We start from the raw sequence: 22,872 nt of genomic DNA, 5'->3' as shown, positions 1-22,872 counted from the left end.
TGATGTATGGTATATATTACCAACTTTAGTCTATTTTTATTTACTTATATTACTGCTAATAAGAATGTATTCATACGTTTTTATGGAAGTTATAAACATAATTATTTTCCACTTTTAAATGATGGTATTAGATGTCTCACCTCATATAAAAGTTTACAATATATCCTGTAAATAATATTTTCTCCAAGCACTAAACATTCAATGACTTGAGACACATGATGAGCAAAGACTCGTGTTTAGAAAGTCCACACGAGAGACAGATCAAACATGTGCAAGTTCAAACTTCTGAAAAAATTGATGGGTCATAAGAAAGATGGAAAGAAGGGTACAAACAAGAGGAAAGGGAAATTGGCACTCGAATAAAGGAAAGAGAGTGAAGATAGTTCCGAGTTCTCAAATAGAGGAGGAGGAGGAAATGGTAAAAGTCAAGGAAAGACAGTTTTAATAAGAAAAAAAAAATACATTGTTACAACTGTGTCGGGCCATTTTGCTTCTGAGTGTTGGCATGCAAAAGGGAAATAGACCAAAAACAAATGTGGCTCGAAATTCTGATTAGGATCCAGTATTGTTGGCGGTGACTGATCTCCCTATTTTGGTATTTTAATACTGGTTGTTAAAACTATATGACTGAGTAGAGAGAGGTGCTGAATGAATTTGACATTAGCAAAATAATTAAGATTAGAATTGCATACATTAGCACTCTGTTAGCAGAAGGAATGGAAAATACTGTGATTAAGAGAAAGGATGGGAAGGCAACACATATACAAATGATAAACTGATTCTTTAGACCCACTTGCAAAGAATACGACTTCTTAAGTCAAGATAAAAGCAGCTGAATTATGCTGTCTGCTGAGTGTCTGAATTTGTAAAACTGAGAAATGAAATACGAATTGTTTCCTTTTGAGAACTTGGATTAAGGGAGAGTATTCTGGTTAACACAAGCGTGTGGTAATTAACAGCTTTGTTATGTTCTGTTTCTGCAGTAACTACTTTCCATTACAAATATTTACACAGACCCTTGGTCAGACTGTACATTCAAATATTTTTCCTACTGCCTTAGTTTTGAGTTGAAGGTGTTCGATATTGGTCCACTTATGCCTCTTTCTTTAATTTCTCTAGTATATGTATACATGCGAGAACATAGCTAAGTGGAGAAAAGAAATAAGAGACAAAAAAAATGTGAAAAAGAAAACTATAAGAAGAAAAGTAGTGCAGAAAGAACATCTGTCTACAAGAATTCAGAAATATAAAGGTAAAGGAAGTTGCAAAGGGTTCCTGAGTGTGTAGGGAGAGTGTCTAGTTTTAGTCTAAAAATTGACGTATACTAGACGCATTCAGAAAACCTAACCATCAGTTCGCAAATTAATCGAATTCTCGTGCTCACCGTACCTAAGAAAGTGAATTCATCCAAAACAAATGCATAGATAAAAAGTTTCATTTGAGATTTAAACAAGAAATATAAGATAAAATGTTTAAAGAGTAGCGAATATGAGGCTTGAAGAAAACAGAGAAAGCATGAAAACGACGACGCAGTACCGAGTGAGTGGCTAGGCAGAGGGAGGCGGAGGAGCAGAAGAAGCGTCAGCAGGAATAACGAGAGTCCAATCCGGAGGAAGAGGAGGCATAAGATCGTACACAGTTGGCTTGCGGTTTATATCCCATGGCTGCGTCTTCCGTGGCCGAGTCTTCATGTGATGCGCAGTCGCTTTCTTCTGCGGCCGAGACGAACACACTATCGTCAATCCTCCGTCACTTCTCTTTCCAATTCCCAGTGCTTGTGGTGGCGCCATCACCACTCCACACCCAAACATGCTTGACAACGACGACATCCTTCTCTCTTCTTGCTTTTCTCTTTTCTCTTCTGTTGTTTCTCAAACACTCATCTCTTACCGGTTTATCCCTCTCAGATATTTTTCCAAAACTTCCCAATTTACCCTTCGTATTTTGGTTCGGAGGTACAAGGCCCAAAGGTTATTTGCTTTTTCCCTCTTCGATAGTTTCCTCCTCCATCCATTAAATTTTGGTTTAATCCTTTTTGACGTCCCTATTTGTGTAGGAATGTCTCAGATAGGTCCTCGTTTTCTAAAGTGTATCAAAATGGTCCTTAATTTTGAAAATTTATATCAATTGAGTCCTTTCCATTAAGTTGGCTGGACGGCGTTAAAAAAATTGATGAGTGGGATGTTGAGATGACGAACGAACGCTCGTCCACCAGCGAACGAACGTTCGTCGACCTCTTACCGCTAGACGACCGTTCGTTCCACACTGGATGACCGTTCGTTCGGTGGTGGACGAGCGTTCGTTCGCTGGTGGACGAGCGTTCGTTCGCTGGTGGACGAGCGTTCGTTCGTCATCTCAGCATCTCATTCATCAATTTTTTTAACGCCGTCCACCCAACTTAACGGGAAGGACTCAATTGATCTCAATTTTCAAAATTAAGGACCATTTTGATACACTTTAGAAAATGAGGACCTATCTGAGACATTCCTACACAAATAGGGACGTCAAAAAGGATTAAACCTTAAATTTTTCCTTTCACTACATTATTCTGGAAAGTTTTGAAGAGTGTAAAAAGAAAATTGACAGGGTACAGAAAGAAACATCCTCCCTCTTCACGAACTTTACTGGGCCTGGTCTTTTCTTTCTATACTTTTTGGGCTTCCCCTTTTGCAGACACCTTTGCTGAAATTAATCCATGATTCGATAACAGTACAGAAGCATGAACCATCTAATCTCTAAATTTATAATGATGAATTAAATTTGTTTTTTACACTGATAGACAAGAAAAATTATTTCCAAAATACTAATTAATATTAATGTGGTCTCTTTGAAATTAATTTAATCATTTCTTATTAACTAGCATTATTAAATAATGCCAAAAGGTACTGAAATAAAAATCTCATTTTACTTTCTCTATTTCTTTCTTCTTATTCGTCCCTTAGTTATGTATTATCTCATAATTTATCCATTTAATTAGTAAACACTTTCAAAATTTTAAGTATAAACTTGGACAAACTTTTCCCCAAAAAAAAACATTTATAGAAGATGAAAATAATAAAATAAAAAAATAAGAACATTTCTTGCAAACTAAAATTTTTGCATAAATTAATAAATTACAAATAATTTCTTTTTCTTTCGATTCTAGGTCCATCGAGATACATAATTAGCATTAGTGACCATAATTATCTATTCTATATATTTTTTTTAAAATTTAAACAAAGATTAATATCCCTTGTCCGTTAACTCAGGAGCTTAACTGTTATTGTGACATCCCAATTATATACATCATGCATATATAATAAAGACATCATCATGCATAATATAAGAAAGCAGTCAAGAGTAATTAAGGATTACAGTCATTCTCAGAATAGTGCGGAATTGACAACTAGAGTATTAGGATTTCTCCGTGGGGATTACGGAGAATTCAAAACTTAAAATACACAAAATGTCCTTCCAAATAAAACGAGTTTACGAAATAAAAACTAGCTGTCTAAGCTGCAGCACTGCCGTCTCCATCAAGAGCTGCTCCCAAAGTTTCCTCCTCAACATCTGCTCCCATCCAAGTGGATGATCATTGCCAAAGAACATACCCAAACAGCACGTAACAAACAATGCAAGGGTGAGCTAGATATAAAAAGCATGTTATCATACATAGATTCATATAAAAGAACAATTAAAGCATACTCATTAAACCATAATTCACACACTCACACGACATGTAAACATTCATCCAAACATGGTAAACTGACATCACAAGACTTGTTACTTTATACCCCGACTTGTTACTTTATAGACCGACTCGTCCGGACTAGAATGATTACCGAGCTATGGCGGGTCTTGCACTCGTGGTGGCTTTATGAAATTTGGGCACTCCCGCCCTGGCACTACTGCCTTGTGAAACTTGGGCACTCCCCTGACATCACAAGACTTGTTACTTTATACCCCGACTTGTTACTTTATAGACCGACTCGTCCGGACTAGAATGATTACCGAGCTATGGCGGGTCTTGCACTCGTGGTGGCTTTATGAAACTTGGGCACTCCCGCCCTGGCACTACCGCCTTGTGAAACTTGGGCACTCCCGCCCTGGCACTACTGCCTTATGAAACTTGGGCACTCCCGCCCTAGCACTACCGCCTTGTGAAACTTGGGCACTCCCACCCGGCCACAGTCACGAGGTTAAACCGTTATCACTCACCTTGGATCATATGGAAGCATCCAAGACTAAGACCTCCGGCTACTCCTCACCACATGTTCAATCCTCTCTACATGAGAAGAAAGACCATTGGAGTTTCAGGATGACCCCAAAACTGAGCTATCATGTAATCATTCTATACAACCCCAAAACACCACCATGTATCCTCTCCTTGAGGATCATGGAATTACGTCCATGAATCATACTGTTACTTTGAACCTTAACCCAAGTCATGAATAACCAGATACCACCATATTATCACAACAAATCCAACATATCTCATACATTCACATATTTTCACATAATTCACGTTACAGCATATATTCCAAACATTGGTACACATAATTCAACCCAAGAGCAAAGGAACTTAGAACCCATCACCATACCATTAGATGGACGAACACTTTTCACCGAGCGTTATAAGCCGAACGCCATTATGCCAATTGGACGAACGCTAAGAGATTTAACACAATTGGACGAACGCTAAAACCGAACACTGAACACAATTAGGCCGAACGCTAAAACCGAACACCATATTCAATGAAGCACTATTGGGGCGAACGCTATGATCGAGTACCTAGGCCGAACGCAAAAACCGAACACTGATCACAATTAGGCCGAACGCTAAAACCGAACATCATATTGGATTCAACACTATTTGGCCGAACGCTATGATAGAGTACTTAGGCCGAACGCTAAAACCGAACAGTGAACACAATTAGGCGGAACGCTAAAACCGAACATCATAATGGATTCAACACTATTTGGCCGAACGCTAAAACCGAACCATATTCAATGAAGCACCATTGGGCCGAACGCTATGATCGAGTACTTAGGCCGAACGCTAAAACCGAACATCATAATGGATCCAACACTATTTCGCCGAACGCTAAAACCATCGAACACCCTAATGAAGTAAATATTGTTTGACGAGCGCTCAAAGATCAAGGCCGAACACCTAGATCATTTTGACGAACACCTAAAATACCGGCCGAACGTCTTGAACTGAGGACGAATGATTTAAACTTAACCGAACGGTACTAATCAAAACTGGACCGAACGCTACTAAATCCATTCTGACCGTTCGGTACTAAATCAACTCCTGGGAATACTAATTCGATCTGAACGCTACAATTTCTAATACTCCAATACCGAACGCTCAAAATCACTTCTCCAGAATTCTAATTTAAGAACGAACGCCTACAACTACTATTATTCTAAACCGGAACGCTCCAGATTGAAACCTAAATATATCAATTTATGGTCGAACGCTCAAGATCACCAGCTGAGATTACCAAATTAAACCTAACGCTATTAACTAGTACATCAAAACCGACCATTTAAGATCCAAACCTTAGAATGTCAGATTGATACCGAACGACCGTGATTGAAACATAAAATACCACATCAAGACCGAACGCTTACTAATACACTCAAAACCGAACGTGCAAGGCTCTTACCTAAGAATATTAAATTTAAGGCCGAACGCTATACGGGCGAACGCTCGTTCTATTTTGCCGACCACTATTGGTCGAGCACCATTGACGTACGCTCGTTTTGCAGAGTTCTGCAGAAACGCAGCAGATTTCCAGATTTCCCAGAAACCCCATTTTTCATTGCCTTTTTCCCAGATCCACGTTCAACAGCACAATTCAACAACCACTCATACAGATTCATACACCACAAAGTCACTCTAAATATAAAATTTATTCATCCACGGCAGTATATTATTTATTTCAGTACACGCATAGTTCATACAATCCAGAGAAAAGGATCTAGCTCCCCTTACCTCTTGAAGACTTCCTTGAATCTACTTCCAAAGGATTTGATCTCCTTCCAACTCCAAAAGCTCTCCACTTCTTCTCTTCCAGAGCTTGCAGCAACTCTTCCAATCCATCTACGAACCATTAAGAGGAAAACTCTGCACTCTCAGCCACTCCTTTTCATTCTTAGTGCCAAGCACACTAATTGATGGAAAAATAATGGTGTTTCTTGGTGGCTGGGCATTTCAAAGTGGGAAGACCCACCACCCACGCTGCTACCCACAAATGCCGAACGTGCAGTCGCCCCCCCCCCCCGATTTCTCTTTTTTTTTTTTTAACGTGCGGTTCCTTACAGTTATCAACAATGTTTAAAAGGACGCAAACAAAATCCATTTAATAGGGAACATGGCAACAAAAACACGAAGACACTCCTTTGTTACTACTCAAACCCAAATTCGTACTTAGGTGTGAGCAATTTCTTCTGGCAATACACAATGCATATAGTTGTAAACCTTCCTTTGCCTAGTGGAGACAGGCATTCCGGCGGTGTAGGCTAATAAAGTTTTACTATTTTAAATTCTACTGTCCTTTGCAAGACCGAAAGGTGAATGTAAAATTTCACCAATGTAATTTGTCATTCATCAAGTTTACAACATCTAAATTTACCTTCATTGGTCCTTGATCAATGGTCATAATTTAACCATATTAGTGTAAATGTAGATTAGGGATGACAAAAATATCTGGTCTGCGATATCCACGGATAAAACCTGCGACGGATAGTTAATATTTGTGGATATATAGATAGCGGATATTTTAATACTCACTTATAAATGGGTTGGGTGTGGGTATTATACTATCCGTACTTGCGGATATCCACTATTCCAAAAAATAAAAATAAAAATTTAATTTATATTTTATTGAGTTAAATTTAATTAAAATTAACATTAATTTATATTTTATAAGGTTAAATTTAATTAAAATATAATTTTAATTTGTATTTAATTTAATTTATATTATATTTTATATATTTTTTGAAATTTTATTTAAATTTTATCTTGATAATTTATAAAAATATATTTTTAAAATATTTACAGATATCCGTGGGTATCTGCGGGTTTTAAAATATTCGCGAATATTTTTTAAGTAGGTAGAGAATGAATTTTTTTGTCAGGTTGGATTGCGGATAAACTATCTGTGCTCGACTCAACCTGTTGTCATCTAAGGTGATTGTGACATCCCAAAAATACAATAATAAACCATATAATTGAAAAATCACTTCAATAATAATTCAAAACAGTTTTTACTAAACATAACGAACACTCAAGGACGAACGTCCTTGAGTACAGTCTTACAATAACAAAGAACGAACGCACAAAACCGTACGTCCATACATAAGGTTTCAAATTTAAAGTCGAACGTACATAAATCCGACCGAACGGTTTACAAATGAAATACCGAACGGTCGTAACAAAAAAATGAAAACATAAGGTGGTCGAACGACCAATAAATCCCATCACTACGCTACCAGCCGAGCGTCTCACTGTTCGATCTTCCCATCACTACGCTACCAGCCGAGCGTCTCACTGTTCGATCTTCACTTCAACGTCCACTGTAACATCCCGATTATATAATAACAAATATTACATAATAAAGACGTCAACATTCCAATAAAGAGAACAGTTGGATCATGACGTGTAATTAAAGTACGAAATTACAGTCATCTAAAATAAAAGAAACGGAAAATTTAAACTTAACCAGTTTACAGATTCGAACACTACACGTGTTCCGATAGGAATTCCTAAGAAGACTACTCCGCAACCTTAGTATCCTCCAGCTCTTGCTCCAAAGGGATCTCCTCAACAACGTCTGCTCCCATCCAAGTGGATGATCATCGCCAGAGAAACATACCCAAACAGCACACAACACAAACAATGCAAGGGTGAGCTAGATATAAAAAGCATGTTATCTCATAGCACATTTAATTCATGACATCATACATAGGTACATATATAGGAACAATTACAGCATACTCATAACCCACATCTCATAACATCATACGACTCATCCTTACGCCTACATAGTTCAGCTGGCACTCCCCAACACTATGTAGAGTAAGTCACAACTCATATTTACGCTCGCATAGTTCAGCTGGCACTCCCCAACACTATGCAAGGTAAACACACACGATTTATCCTTACACCTACATAGTTCAGCTGGCACTCCCCAACACTATGTAGAGTAAGTCACAACTCATATTTACGCTCGCATAGTTCAGCTGGCACTCCCCAACACTATGCAAGGTAAACGCACACGATTTATCTTGACACTCGCATAGTTCAGCTGGCACTCCCCAACACTATGCAAGGTAAGTACACCCCAAATCACCACCATGTCTCCTTTTCTGAGGATCATGGAATTACGTCCACCACCATGTATCCCCTCCTTGAGGACCATGGAATTACTGACAAATACCAGATATCCCCATATATTACAGTAAATCCAACACACCTAATAAATTCACATATTTTCACATAATTCTCATCACAGTATACATTCCAAACATTTGTACACGTAGTTCAATTTAATAGAAGAAAACATTAGTTATAGGGTACTATACGAACGAGCACTATTCACCCGACACCTTGGAACGAACGTTTCTGGACGAACGCCATTTAACATTTTGGACGAGCGTCTCTTCAAAATGGACGAACGCCATCTAACAATTTGGACGAACGTCCTTTCCGGATGAACGAACGTCAACAAAACAATATGGACGAACGTTGTCTAAGCAATAAGGACGAACGCTAGCTTGATGATTTGGACGAACACTACAGGACGAATGATCAACAACCGGCCGAACACTTGGACGAACGCTACGGGACGAACGCTCAACAACAGGTCGAACACTCTTTTGGACGAACGCCACGGACGAACGCTCAAGGTCGAACACTTCTTGAACGAACGCTAGGATTGATACTTAGGTCGAACGCTCACTCCGATTGAAGGACGAACGCTGCACTTATATGAAGGACGAACGCTCAGTTGGACGAAGGCGGACGAACGCGCAGTTGGACGAACGCGGACGAACGCTCGGTTGGACGAAGGCGGACGAACGCGCAGTTGGACGAACGCGGACGAACGTTTAATGTGGCTCAATACGGACGAACGTCCAATTTGAGTCAAATTGGACGAACGCGCTCCGCAGCATCGCGCGCTCAGGCGCGACAGATGCAGAATGCAGAATTCTGCAGAATGCAGAATTCTGCAGATTTGAGGTCATAACCTCTCTTACCATTTTCAACCCTTTTTAATTAACTTCTAACACCCTTAATTCATGTTTTATACTAGATTGGACTTACCTAACTGATTATAACCGTTCCTTATTCAATTCTTAAGGGATTCATACTCAAATTCAACCATAAAACACCAATTTTCATAACTTTGATACTCAAAATCCAATTCTACCACTTTACACCTATTTTGATCAATTTGATGGTTCTAACAAGTCACAATACAGTGGGTGAAACTGTTCCAAAGGCTCAATAACACTCTAGACCCCAAATGCTCAAAATCACTACCTCACTTCCTCTCCAAATGACTAAAAAGCTATGAAATTCCAATTTCCTTCAATTTTAAAACATACAAGATTACATACATGAATCAACACATCAATTTCAGTCCAACCATACATACAACCACAATTTTCCAGCATCCTACTCATGCAACCACTATCAACATCCAAAAATCCAACTCCCCTTACCTCTTGAAGACCTCCTAGCAAATCTTGAATGCAGTGAAATTCCAAACGTTCTCTGCCTCACCACTGGATGCAGCACCCAACACTTCACTTGAATCTACCTTCCTCAAGCTTGCAGCTGCTACGCCGGATGACCTCTGCCTCACTTCTCCCAAATCTGCAGCAAGCTTACTCTCTTCCAGATTTTTCCAGCAACTCTCCCCCTCTGCAGAACTCCCCAAAAATTCCCCTGAATTCACGAACCCCTCCCTTTAAGAGGAAGAAAAAGTGCACTCCACTGCTGAACGAACCTCAGTCGTTCCCTTCCCCTTCTTAGTGTTGTGCCCATTATGAAAGTGAGGATGGTGGTCTCATGGTGGTTGAAGCACTTCAAAGTGGGAAGACCCACCATTCACCAGCTGCACCACTCTGCAGACAGGGAGCCCTTCCACTTTCTCCAAGTGCAGCCGCCCCTCCTTCCACTTCCAGGAACGTGCCTCCCTTCCCCCACCACTTCTTCTTTTATAAAATTAAAAAGGACACTCGGTCCTTACATCCACCAGATTCTCTTCGTTCAGTGCCTCTTCCAAACGCTCGTCTCCTTCTGCTCACATCCACACGGATGATCATTGCAATGACAAGACAGACGCTCAGTGTGAGACCGAGCCCCAATTTGAGCGAGCGTTCGGTATAAGACCGAACACCATTTTGAGCGAGCACTCATTATGAAACGAACACCAAACAGAACGAACGTTCAGTATAAGATTAGGACGAACGCTTAGTGGGAGACCGAGCACCAGGACGAACGCTCAGCGTGAAACCGAACGCTAGTAGCCTTAAAATAATAGACTTTGATTTCGAAGAAGTGTTTACGAACGGTAAAATACACTATTACATATGTGCATACAACAGAAGGGATTTTATCAAAGAATACCAAACACAGTACTTGACCGAACGCTCAAACAAAGCATTTTAACATGAGGACGCTCGTCCTCGACCAGGGATCGATCCAAATGAACGAATCCCATTCTTGACTATTAAAAAGGGAGACCGAACGGTCAAAGACCGTTCAGCACGAACGTTCAATCTGAAGGGAAACTCTTTTTCAATTCATTTACATTCCAGTTCATTTCTCATCATACAGTTTCATAAATTTCATTCGTTCATGTCATGGTACAATTTACAATCTTCATATAATTCATATCATCCAAATCTCATGTATTTCATACAACATACGTAAACTTAGTCATATATCATTTTCAATCAGTAAACAACGAACGTTCATGTAACTCAAATCACAGCAACATCATGCATTATATTCATACAGTAATTAATGAACGTTCAAACGAAGCACACAACATGAATTAAATCAAATAAGCTTCCCTTACCTGGAAAATGACCGAACGTCCACAAATACTCAAAACACTCTCTTCCACTACAGATCTCCCGCTCGTCAACGCTCGTCAATTCAGACTACAACGAACGAGCCCCAAAACCAAATTAGAACTACTCTACTCTAAAATGATAACGAACGCACAACTCAGAATTGAGTTTGCATGTACGAAAAATGAACGTTAGAGAGGAAGGAAGGGCTTACCAGCTCAGTCTTCACAAACCGAACGTTCTTCTGGAAGCTCTTAAAGTCGTGCGTCTTTCTATGGTACTGGAATACAGAAAGGAGGAGGTGAACGGTGGTTTCTTTTGAGAGAGAAGGTGCAGAGAAGGTAGAGAGAAGGAGGAGAAAATTCTCAGGAATTAGTCAGGGGAGGTGTGCGCAGAGGGAGTGGGGGAATGAGTTCAAAATCTCAGATTTGTTTCCACTCCCATCCAGCGCACGTCCAGTATGGCATCCACTTTCCCAAGACGGCGCACGTCCCCACTCTGCGGCGCACTCCACGCTCCTGTCGGCCATTCCGGACGGTCGTCCACTCTGAGCCGGACACGTGTAATCCACTACCGCCGGACACACGTTCACAGCCTGGCATCCGACAGGCGCTGCTGTCTCCGCGTACGCAGCTGATGTGGCTCGTTCTGCGGTCGCCACGTGGACTCCACTAGCGCACGTTTTTTTTTTTTTTTACAGTCCTGACAGTGATCATGAATATTAAATGTCAAAATAACTATATTTCTATCATCAATTTAATCATTTAAATACTAAGTTAATAGTTTATAAATACACATTAATATTAAAAGAAGTATACATTTAATACTCTTTATTATTATTATTATTGTTTAATTTATTTATTTTTACTTAAGTGAATATGTCTATTTCATTTGGATTTTCATTTTATATTGGACAATGAATCATTGTCAGTCTTCAAAGTGACTACACTATAAAATTGACCTTATTCCTTCTACAACTAGTTCATAAAATTGGCCTTTATTTATGCTAATGTTAGATCATAATTCTAACTTATTAATGAATCATTGGGGGTAAAGAAATGTAGGGACTAATCTTGAGAGGTAACCTAAGATATATTCAAATTAATTGTAAAATACAGGTATACTACTATTGAAATTTTGTCATATTTTAACACTAATCAACTTTCGTTGTGTGTTCTTTTGTACTAACAATTTGCATTCAATTTTGTTTGGCTTTATTAAATTAATGTTAAAACACTTTTTGTCCTTTCATAAGGAAAACAAGTTGTCAGTCATAATAACATCCAGTTTTTAATCATATGCATTTAGGCTGATGGCTATGTATTCTTTCTTGTTTGTTTCAGGTAAAGAACAAGAATATTGGGAGCAGGACAATATAAGAGAAGAGTATGATCCAGTAGCATACAGGTTTGATAAGATTTCAGTCCTATCCATAGTGATTACATGATTACAGTAGTCACTAGTGAACCTTGTAATTTAATTTATTACCATCAGTTTATTTGTGCAATAAAGTTTGATTGTTTCGGTGCCCTGATTCTCTTTTTAATTCTTACGAAACTATAAACCATTGATATCTATATTTCTTATATTATAAGATATTCATTTTAGTCCTTATACTATTTAAGAAACATCAGGTGTTCTGTAGTAGATGGTTGTCACCTCAAAATTATTAGTTACTGGACATCAAAACCATAAAATAAAATTTGATGGAGATCAAAACCATTAAATTAGTATATTACAGATACAAGAAACATATTTAAGTCTGTTTTTTTTGTTTCCTTATCTTAGTCGGTTTCATTCTGTTAGTGAACTAGGGATTGAACTAGGGATTTTTGAAGCTGCTCTAGTACCTGATCTAATTAGTAATTATTAGAATAAATAGAAGTTTTAAGTTAAGTTATTTCTTGCATAAACTTATGATGTTTTCCAATGTGATACAAAAACATATAAAATTGGCCTTTATTTATGCTAATGCTAGATCATAATTCTATCTGATTAATGAATCATTCGGGTAAAGAAATATAGGGACTAGTCTTGAGAGGTGTTATGTAGTAAGGATATTTATATAATAACATAAATATCTTAGATATTTTAGACAGTTAAAATATCAGTCAAAGCCACTAACCACACTTTTAGGTAAGGTGGTTATTTTTATTCTTTATAAATACAGTGACAGGACTCAAGTCCAGGTACGTTCTCTTTAGGCTCGAGAGATCCTGAATAATATTTCAGAACAGTATCCAATTACTCTCTTCTGAGCTTCAGCTCCATAATTCATATCTGACTAGTATCCAATTACTCTCTTCTGAGCTTCAGCTCCATAATTCATATCTGACTTGAGCGTCGGAGTATCTTTGCAGGTCGGAGTATCTTTGCAGGTACCTCCCCCTCCTTTGGTGAATATGAAGGACAACAGTTGAAGAAATGCAAGCATCCCAGACATCCAGGAGCAACAGAGACACACAGGAAAATGTACACCGAAACATTTTGGCGCCCACCGTGGGGCCGAGTGCAATCCCAAAGAAGCCACAAGGGAGCCTCGGCCTCCACGAATCATTTGTTCGGATAAGCTACTCCATCAAGATGAAGCTGCCGCATCACTCCAGGATTCTCCTCCGTGAGCCATTGGCTCCCCCACGAGCACCTCTACGAAAACGCTGATCCTACGACAGTGGTGGAGACCACCGAACTGATACATCTCAACAGAAACAACCCACACCAGCACCTCCATTGACGCCACTCCTCAGATCCCAAAGCGCGCAATCAAACCAAACCCAGATCACGAGTTTCACAAGCTCGTTCATCATTTTCCTCGGAGACCTTCATTCATATCAGCAAAGAGGAAACGGTGCAAATCAGAACTCATTCATTTCCGCCTTCACCACGGAAAGATCATCCTTGCTCCCTCACCCTTTAATCATCAGCTATTTTTCCATAACTACTTTGAAATCCCAAATCTGTGAACCCCTCATGCGGGTCTCGTAACAGAAGCCACCAAACTCATCTTCCATCAGCAATCATGCACCTATGCCATCATCACCATCTCCATGCCTTCATCTTCTTCCTCACCAAACAACACCCACGTCTACTGGAACACCCTTCCGTCAATCTCCTTAGAATTTAAGGATACAGAGGCACACCAGAAATTCCTCATTTCCCAATTACATCAGAAATCGGAGAAGAACAGGAACCCTAAACCCAAAACTCCATGTCGCCGCCGTCCCTTCCAAACACAGCGTCGCTGTCCTCGCCATTAGAAATCGAGAACCCCAAGATCAGAATCGAGACTGAGAACAGAAAAACCCCAAACCGGGCTCTGTCCAGACCACGCATCACCGTCGTGATTCAAGAGTCACTGTCGCGCTCTTATCCTCTCCGGTATCGCAGCGGTGGCACCTCCGTCACGTCCAAACTCCATCAGGTGCGGCTCAAGCGACAACCACATCAGGGCCATCGCCATCAGAATGCCACTGCAAAGCCGCCAGTTCATCCCAAGCCTGGGGACTCCATTGTCTTCGATCACCTCGGATCGCGGCAGCCTCAGGATCAGCCGCTCCGCAATAGGGCTGATTCTAGGGTTTTTTGGGCAGAAGGGATTCTAGGGAGACCCATTCTCCACGTCTTCCGCAAGACTCGCTCCACCCACGCGTCATTCAGTTTGGCCTCCACGTCATCCAACCCAACTTCTATTCCTCAAATACTCCAGCGTTCGACAGGAGACCCATTCTCCACGTCTTTCGCAAGACTCGCTCCACCCACGCGTCATTCAGTTTGGCCTCCACGTCATCCAACCCAACTTCTATTCCTCAAATACTCCAGCGTTCGACCTCGACTTTCGACTTCGAGGACGCTCGACAGTCACTATATACGAGCGTCAAAACAGTCGGCCTTACATCCCACTTGAGCGCTCGAAAAATCACTGTGAACGAGCGTTCAAGCAATCGGCCGTTCGGCCTCGACCATTGGATTCTAACGCTCGACAATCAATGTTGACGAGCGTTCAAAGAGTAGATCGCTCGGCCTCGCCTACGTAGACGAACGCTCGACAATCAATATGTGAACGAGCGTTCATCAATCCATTTCAACGAGCGCTCGTCCATCCATTTCAACGAGCGCTCGTCCTACCATTTCAACGAGCGTTCAAGAAGCGCTCGCCAACTCATGTCAACGAGCGTCCAAACATCGCTCGACACTCCACTCGGTTTAGGCCGCTCGGCAAGCAATGGGACGAACGTTCAAACAAATCCCGACGTTCGTCCACTCGGTCACCAATGTTCGTCCACTCCATCCTCAACGTTCGTTCACTCCGTCACCACCGCTCGGCCATCCATGGCCTCTCCACCGGTCCTCAACGTTCCTTCACTCCGTCACCAACGTTCGGCCATCCATCGCCTCAACCATTCGGCCATTCGTTTCAATAGCGTTCGGCCAACAACTTCGCTCATCATTCGTTCGGTTCCAAGCGTTCGGCATAAGCTTTGCATAGAGCGTTCGTCCCTTCGCGTGATCATCAAAGTGCAGCCTAGAGGGTTCATCACTTTGCTTATTATCAACGTTCGGCCACTACCACTCGACCATTCGTCAATACGAGCGCTCCCGCATTCGGCCTCAACGTTCGACAGTCCATTACAAACGAGCGTTCAAGAAGCGCCCGCCAAAGCCTGCGTACGAGCGTCCTTGTTGTTTGCCGTTCGCCCTCACCATTTGGATCCGAACGTTCGACAAGCCGTGTGACGAGCGTTCGTCCTCGCACTCAGACTTTAACGCTCGACAACGTTAGAATCCCAAGCGTTCGTCCACTCGAATGCGCAACGTTCGCTCAATAACGTTCGTCGGATAATGGAGTGTCGGCCACCCGCTCAATATCGTTCGTCCACTCGAATCCGCCAGCGTTCGCTCATTCTACTACAACTGATGTTCGCACATTGGTCCTCAATGACGTTCGGCCATCCATGGCCTCAACTATTCAGCCATTCGCTCATCATTGTGAACGAGCGTCCAAACACTTGGCCTCACACTCGGCCTCTCGACATCTACAGCTCGACTATCTACGGCACGTCCTATTAACGTTCGGCCACCAGGTTTGCAACTTGATCAAAACCCATATGCCTACATGCTTAATATTATTTCTTACAGTGCAGATAAACATATCTTGTACATAAAAGCGGACACTTGAAAGCCGATCATCCTGAAGCACTTCTAAACCCAGCAGATGTTCGCCCAAGAACACACACGTGCATAAAGGGATACACTCCCGCTGGCCGATGTTCGCCCTAGAACACCCAGGTGCATCGAACAACACGTGCATAAAGGGATACACTCCCGCTGGCCGATGTTCGCCCTAGAACACCCAGGTGCATCGAACAACATGTGCATAAAGGGATACACTCCCGCTGGCCGATGTTCGCCCTAGAACACCCAGGTGCATCGAACAAAGGAACATCTACTTTCAAAGAATTTGTCGTTCAACATCGAAGCCGTTCGTCATTTGGTCTCTCTCGGAACAATCGGTATCGTTATAGAGTCGCGCAGCGGAATAAAATACTTAGAAAGCGTGTTACGGTCACAAATCAAGTTTAATGGTTCGTTTTAGAAATTTAATTTTCTTAGAGACAAATTTCCAAACGGTTGATGTACGTACAATAAAATAAGTATAGGGAATAAGAAGAACAACACAGAATTTTTATCCTGGTTCGAATCAAAAGATTCTACGTCCAGTCGTTAATCACTATAAATAGTGATTAACCTTTTTCACTAAAAATTGTTTAACAGATTACAAGATAATGAACAATAAAAATGAATGGAACTACTCTACCAACTTGAAGAGAACCACTTCAGCAATCGACCAACGATTCACAAGCTTCTCCTTTCACAAGACCAGGCAGAGCACCTTGCTAACTTGAAGAGAGTCTGCTCCGACTATCGACACACGATACGCGAGCCTCTCCTTTCACAAGACCAAGCAAGGGAACAATGAACAAAAAGCTTTCTGAGAACGTTCCTCTGACACACAGTGTTCTAAGCTTTCTCAGTTCAAAAACAACGTTTCTGTTCTAATTTCTCCAAAACAAAATATATAGCCAAGTACACTGAATGCCAAAGGTCAGCTCCCAACTGCCATGAATAATCGATTATTGTAAGTGATAATCGATTATTCAAAGTCCGTTATAGGTTTTCAAAGATGTGATAATCGATTATATGAAGTGATAATCGATTATTCAAGTATGACTTGTGATAATCGATTATTGCTTCATCATAATCGATTATTGTAGTTAAAAATGTAAGTTTACAGGGTTTACAAGAATTTCCTACTACATTTAATTTCTACAAATTGCTTTTAACTAATTCTAATATCTTCTGCAACTAAAACTTCTTGTAACATCATCAAAACAAATTTCTTCAAGATTTACCAATACTCCTTATTGGTAACAATCTCCCCCTTTTTGATGATGATCAAAAATTCAATTTTAAAAGCAAATTTGGCTTATCTGCAAAACATACAAGCTAACAAACAACAACAAGGTTAGCAATACCTGTAATAATTTATACTTCTCCCCCTTTTTGATCAGAAGCAAAAAGATCAGATGTTAAAGGCTCCCCCTAAATATGATCTCCCCCTTAATTAATCAAAGGATGCATATAATCAAGAGATCATTTTATTTATGAAAATAAAGATTACATTGGAAGAGGACACATAACAGACTGAATTATAACATAGATGAAATGGCAAGTAAACAACAAAACAGTCTTACAGAGAACCTATATCTAAAACTCAGGACTAGGAGATCTCTCGGGAGGTTGAATGTTGAGATGATTCTCGATGTTAGATAGGCGAACATCAAGATCAAGAAATTGATCAACCATGTGCTCATCAACAGATCGTTGCCAATCATAAATCGCCTCAAAGTGAGTCTTTTGTGCAAGACTCATATCCTCCAATTGTTTAGATAACCTTGCAAAATGTTCTTCCATAGAAATTGAGGAAGAGGAGGGTATGTTGGATGGTCCAGCATCAGACGGAGCAGCGGCACTTACGGGGTCAGCCATATGAGTGTCCATGTCATCATCTTCAACTACATCAGGATGATCATCATCTTTGTGAATAAGGACCCTGCCTCTAGTAATGAATCCCATCTGACGAAAGGTAGTGTCGCCGATTTCCGAGCCAACAACTTGAGTGGCTTGGACAAGTTCTCCTTCAATATTGACCCCTTTGTACTCCAAGATTCTAGAAATAAGAAGAGCATAAGGAAGGTGATAAGAATGGGATTTCTTAGCTTTTACCATAGTGTCAGCAATGAGAGCAGGCCAATCGATGTGGATGTGATTCAGGATCCCATATAGAAGAAGTAGATCCTGTTCAGAGCATTGAGCATGATTGGTTGCTCTAGGACAGAGGATCCAGACAAGTAAGTAGTGAATCATCCTTTCTTCAACCTTGAAACCTCCAACAAGCAATTGCCTTCGATTAGTCTGTTGTTCAGGGTGACGTAGGAAGGATTGGAAGGTCAATAAGCGATCGAAATCTTGGAGTCCGAGATGAACTTTGACAGCATCATCCCAGATGGGTAGGTGGGCAACGTTGGTCCACACATCATCATCTAAAATTATAGGGACACCCTTGACTTTGGTGGAAATAATCCCATCTCGATATCGCAAGTTGAAGTAGAACACTCTGATGAGATCGGGATAAATGCAACCGTTTTGCTCCACCAGACATGTCTAATACCCCTAACTCTCTTCTAAGCTCATAGAATCTATCTTTAGGCAGGGCTTTAGTAAAGATATCAGCTAATTGATGTATCGTGTCAATGTATTCAATTTGGCAATCTCCCTTTTGAATGTGATCTCTCAAGAAATTATGTCTAATTTCAATGTGCTTAGTTCTTGAGTGCATTATGGGGTTCTTAGTTAGGTTGATAGCACTAGTATTATCACATTTCAAAGGAATGTGATCAAGGAAGATATCAAAATCCTCCAGTTGCTGTTTCATCCATAAGATTTGGGCACAACAATTTCCAGCAGCAATGTATTCAGCTTCAGTAGTAGATAATGCTACACAAGCTTGTTTCTTTGAATGCCAAGACACTAAAGAACAACCCAGAAAATGACAAGTGCCACTAGTACTTTTCCTATCAATTTTACAGCCACCATAGTCTGCATCAGAATAACCTATTAAACTAAGTGAAGCATCAGATGGATACCAGAGTCCAAAAGAAGTGGTTCCTTTAAGGTATTTCAAAATTCTTTTGACAGCAATTAGATGAGATTCTTTAGGATTAGCTTGGTACCTAGCACACACACATACACTTTGCATAATGTCTGGTCTACTAGCAGTTAGATACAGTAGGGATCCTATCATTCCTCTAAACATGGTTTCATTTACCCCTTCACCAGATTCATCCTTATCTAAATAGCAAGACGTTGCCATAGGTGTGTTGGCTTCTCTACAAGTATCCATACCAAACTTCTTAAGTACTTCTCTACAATATTTAGTTTGAGAGACAAAAGTCCCCCCATCTATTTGCTTTATTTGCAGCCCTAAGAAGAAGGTAAGCTCACCCATCATAGACATCTCAAATTCACCTTGCATGATTTGTGCAAATCCCTCACATAATGAATTATTTGTAGACCCAAAAATAATGTCATCTACGTATACTTGAACAATCAAGATATGTTTTCCTACTTTCTTAATAAATAGGGTGGAATCAACCTTTCCTCTAGAGAAATCATTTTCAATCAAGAAGGTGCTAAGTCTGTCATACCAAGATCTAGGTGCCTGTTTAAGACCATACAAGGCCTTTTTTAACTTATAAACATGATTAGGATATTTAAAATCCTCAAAACCAGGAGGTTGACTAACATATACCTCTTCTTTAATAAAACCATTCAAAAATGCGCTTTTCACATCCATTTGGTACAATTTAAACTTCATCAAAGAGGCATAAGCAAGTAATAATCTAATTGCTTCTAACCTGGCTATTGGAGCGTAAGTTTCATCATAGTCGATACCTTCCTCTTGACAGTAGCCCTTTGCAACTAACCTGGCTTTGTTCTTTGTGATGTTTCCATCTTCATCAAGCTTGTTTCTAAACACCCACTTTGTTCCAATGACTTGAAGATCATCTTGTCTAGGAATGAGTTGCCAAACATCATTCCTTTCAAATTGATTAAGTTCTTCTTGCATAGCAACACACCATTTATCATCTTGAAGAGCTTCCTTTATGTTCTTAGGTTCTACCTGAGACACAAAAGCTACTGTTAAGCAGAAATTATTAAGATTGTGTCTAGGAGTTACCCCTTTTAATATATCTCCGATGATGTTGTCCAGAGAAAGTCCTCTTGGTTGTTGATAGCTTTTAGGATCAACTACTTGATGTTCATTTTGAGTTTCTGGTGGATAGTTTTCATTTAGATACATCTCTTCAAGAGCTTCCCTCAAATAATCCTCATCACCTGCAATTGATTTATTTGACTCAAGAGGGTTCACCTCAAGGTCCACAATTTCATCAAAGACAACATGCATTGATTCTTCAATTGTCAAGGTTCTTCTATTAAACACCCTATATGCTTTGCTAGTTAAAGAATATCCTAAGAAGATTGCCTCATCAGATTTAGCATCAAATTTGCCTAAATTATCTTTACCATTATTCAAAACAAAACATTTACATCCAAAGATTTTCAAGTGAGATACATTTGGTTTTCTACCGTTAAACAGTTCATAGGGAGTTAGCTTAAGAATAGGCCTAATTAGCATTCTGTTCAACACGTAACAAGCAGTACTAACTGCATCAGCCCAAAAGTATTTTGGCACATTTGATTCATTTAAAAGAGTCCTAGCTAGTTCTTCTAATGACCTATTTTTCCTTTCAACAACACCATTTTGTTGGGGAGTTCTTGGAGCAGAGAAATTATGAGCAATTCCATGTTTTTCACAAAACTTTTCAAAAGATTCATTTTCAAACTCACCACCGTGATCACTTCTCAAGGTTTTGATTTTCAATTCCTTTTCATTTTGAACACGTTTTGCAAACGATTTGAATGCTTTAAAAGCTTCATTTTTAAGGGTTAAGAAGAATGTCCAAGTAAATCTAGTGTAATCATCAACAATCATAAGAGCATAGTAGTTTCCACCAAAACTTTTAATTCTAGATGGACCAAACAAGTCCATATGCAGAAGTTCTAAAGGTTTTGATGTTGAAATCATAGTTTTAGATGAGAATGAGGATTTGGTTTGCTTTCCCTTTTGACATGCAGAGCAAAGTTTATTTTTCTCAAATTTTAAATTTGGCAAACCAATCACAAGATTTTTTGAAATCAATTTATTCAAATGTTGCATATGTATATGTGCAGCTCTTTTATGCCATAGCCAAGGGTTTTCCTCTTTAGCAACTAAACATGTTATATTATGACTAGATGCATTTTCAATATCAATCAAGTAAATGTTATTATGCCTAACACCTTGCAAAGCAATTTCAGTAGAATCTTTAAGATATACGGTGCATCTATCACGTTCAAAAGTTACCTTGAGACCCTTGTCACATAATTGACTTATGCTTAGGAGGTTATGTTTGAGACCTTCAACACATAATACGTCCTTTATAGTCAATGTGTTTCCTCCTCCAATGTCTCCATTTCCAATGATTCTACCTTTGTTGTTATCTCCATAAGTCACAAAGCCTTGCTTCTTCTTCTCAAAAGAAATGAACTTTTTCTTGTCACCGGTCATGTGTCTTGAACAACCACTGTCAAGATACCACAGTGACTTTTTTGACTTAATAAGTTCCTACAAAACAAATTTGAGCAAGACTTTAGGTCCCCAATCTTATTATGGGTCCTTGGGGTTAGTTTATGCCAACATACATCATTTTACAGTTTTAACCCATGCATATTTACCATTTGGAACACCAAAGTGTTTGATGCTGCATTTGTTTGAGGTGTGACCAAGTTTCATGCAGTAAAAACAACAAGCCTTATACACTTTATTTTTCACAAAAGTCCCTTTTTCTACCCAAACTCTACGGGTTCTTATCACTTTAGATTTTTTGTGTAGATGTGTGTTTCCACTTCTTGCATTGCTTTTCTCAAAGTTTGTTTTGGCATATGATTTAGACTTAGTTGCCTTTGCAAGTAAGTGCTCAAGAATGTCAATATCAAATAGATGACTTTTACATGATAGACATTCAATAGGATGTACAATAGTATCAGATTCAGATAATTTAGTTTCCAAATTACTAACTTTGTTTCTTAAAACAACTTCGTCATCTAGAACTTTTTCATATCTCAATTTCAATTCATTATGCTCTTTCTTTAGCTTTTTATGAGCAACATCAAGTTTTTCAGATTCATTTAACAAATCAAGAAATGCCTTTTGTAAGTCAAACTCATTACTTGACTCTAAGCTAGAATCACTTACTTGGCTTCCTGCATCTTCTAGGTCTGCCATTAAGCACAAATTTGCTTCTTCATCTGAAACGCTTGAGCTTGAAGAACTAGAAGCATTCTCTTCCCAAGCTATGTAAGCTTTCTTCTTCTTTGGAAACTTTCTTTCTTTCTTTTCTTCACTTTTCTTATTTTTTGGACAGTCAGTCTTCACATGACCTCTTTCTCCACATCCATAACATTTAATGCTTGAAGAAGATCCATGATTTTCTTTCCTTTCTTCACGGTATTTGTCTTTTCCCTTGGCTTTCATAAATTTTGCAAACTTCTTAATCATAAGACTCATGTTTTCTTCATCATCATCGGAGTCATCATCTTCAATCCTTTTAGAGTTCTTTCCTTTGGAGATCTCGG

General features: G+C 39.6%; 1 protein-coding gene and 1 long non-coding RNA gene across 2 annotated transcripts; both read right to left on the bottom strand.

Annotated features, from left to right (window-relative positions):
* Nucleotides 1-1,547: 1,547 nt before the first annotated feature.
* On the bottom strand, nucleotides 1,548-1,829 carry LOC128194276 (50S ribosomal protein 6, chloroplastic-like). Its single transcript, XM_052869464.1, has one exon. The coding sequence runs from the start codon at nucleotides 1,827-1,829 to the stop codon at nucleotides 1,548-1,550; it is 282 nt and encodes a 93-aa protein (XP_052725424.1).
* Nucleotides 1,830-7,233: 5,404 nt separating this feature from the next.
* Nucleotides 7,234-11,522, bottom strand: LOC108320373 (uncharacterized). The gene is made up of 3 exons (XR_001831383.2): nucleotides 11,291-11,522; nucleotides 11,082-11,166; nucleotides 7,234-7,823 (listed from the first exon to the last, which is right to left on the bottom strand). It is a non-coding gene; the product is annotated as an uncharacterized LOC108320373 (long non-coding RNA).
* Between the last annotated feature and the right edge of the window lie 11,350 nt (nucleotides 11,523-22,872).

The sequence above is a fragment of the Vigna angularis genome, chromosome 10, assembly GCF_016808095.1.
Source record: "Vigna angularis cultivar LongXiaoDou No.4 chromosome 10, ASM1680809v1, whole genome shotgun sequence".
NCBI classification, from domain to species: domain Eukaryota; kingdom Viridiplantae; phylum Streptophyta; class Magnoliopsida; order Fabales; family Fabaceae; genus Vigna; species Vigna angularis.
This window is presented reverse-complemented; position numbering and strand designations above follow the sequence as displayed.

What these genes read in the sequence shown, in the direction of transcription:
- LOC128194276 (XM_052869464.1), bottom strand. Translation starts at nt 1,829, where the DNA reads ATGTCGTCGTTGTCAAGCATGTTTGGGTGTGGAGTGGTGATGGCGCCA.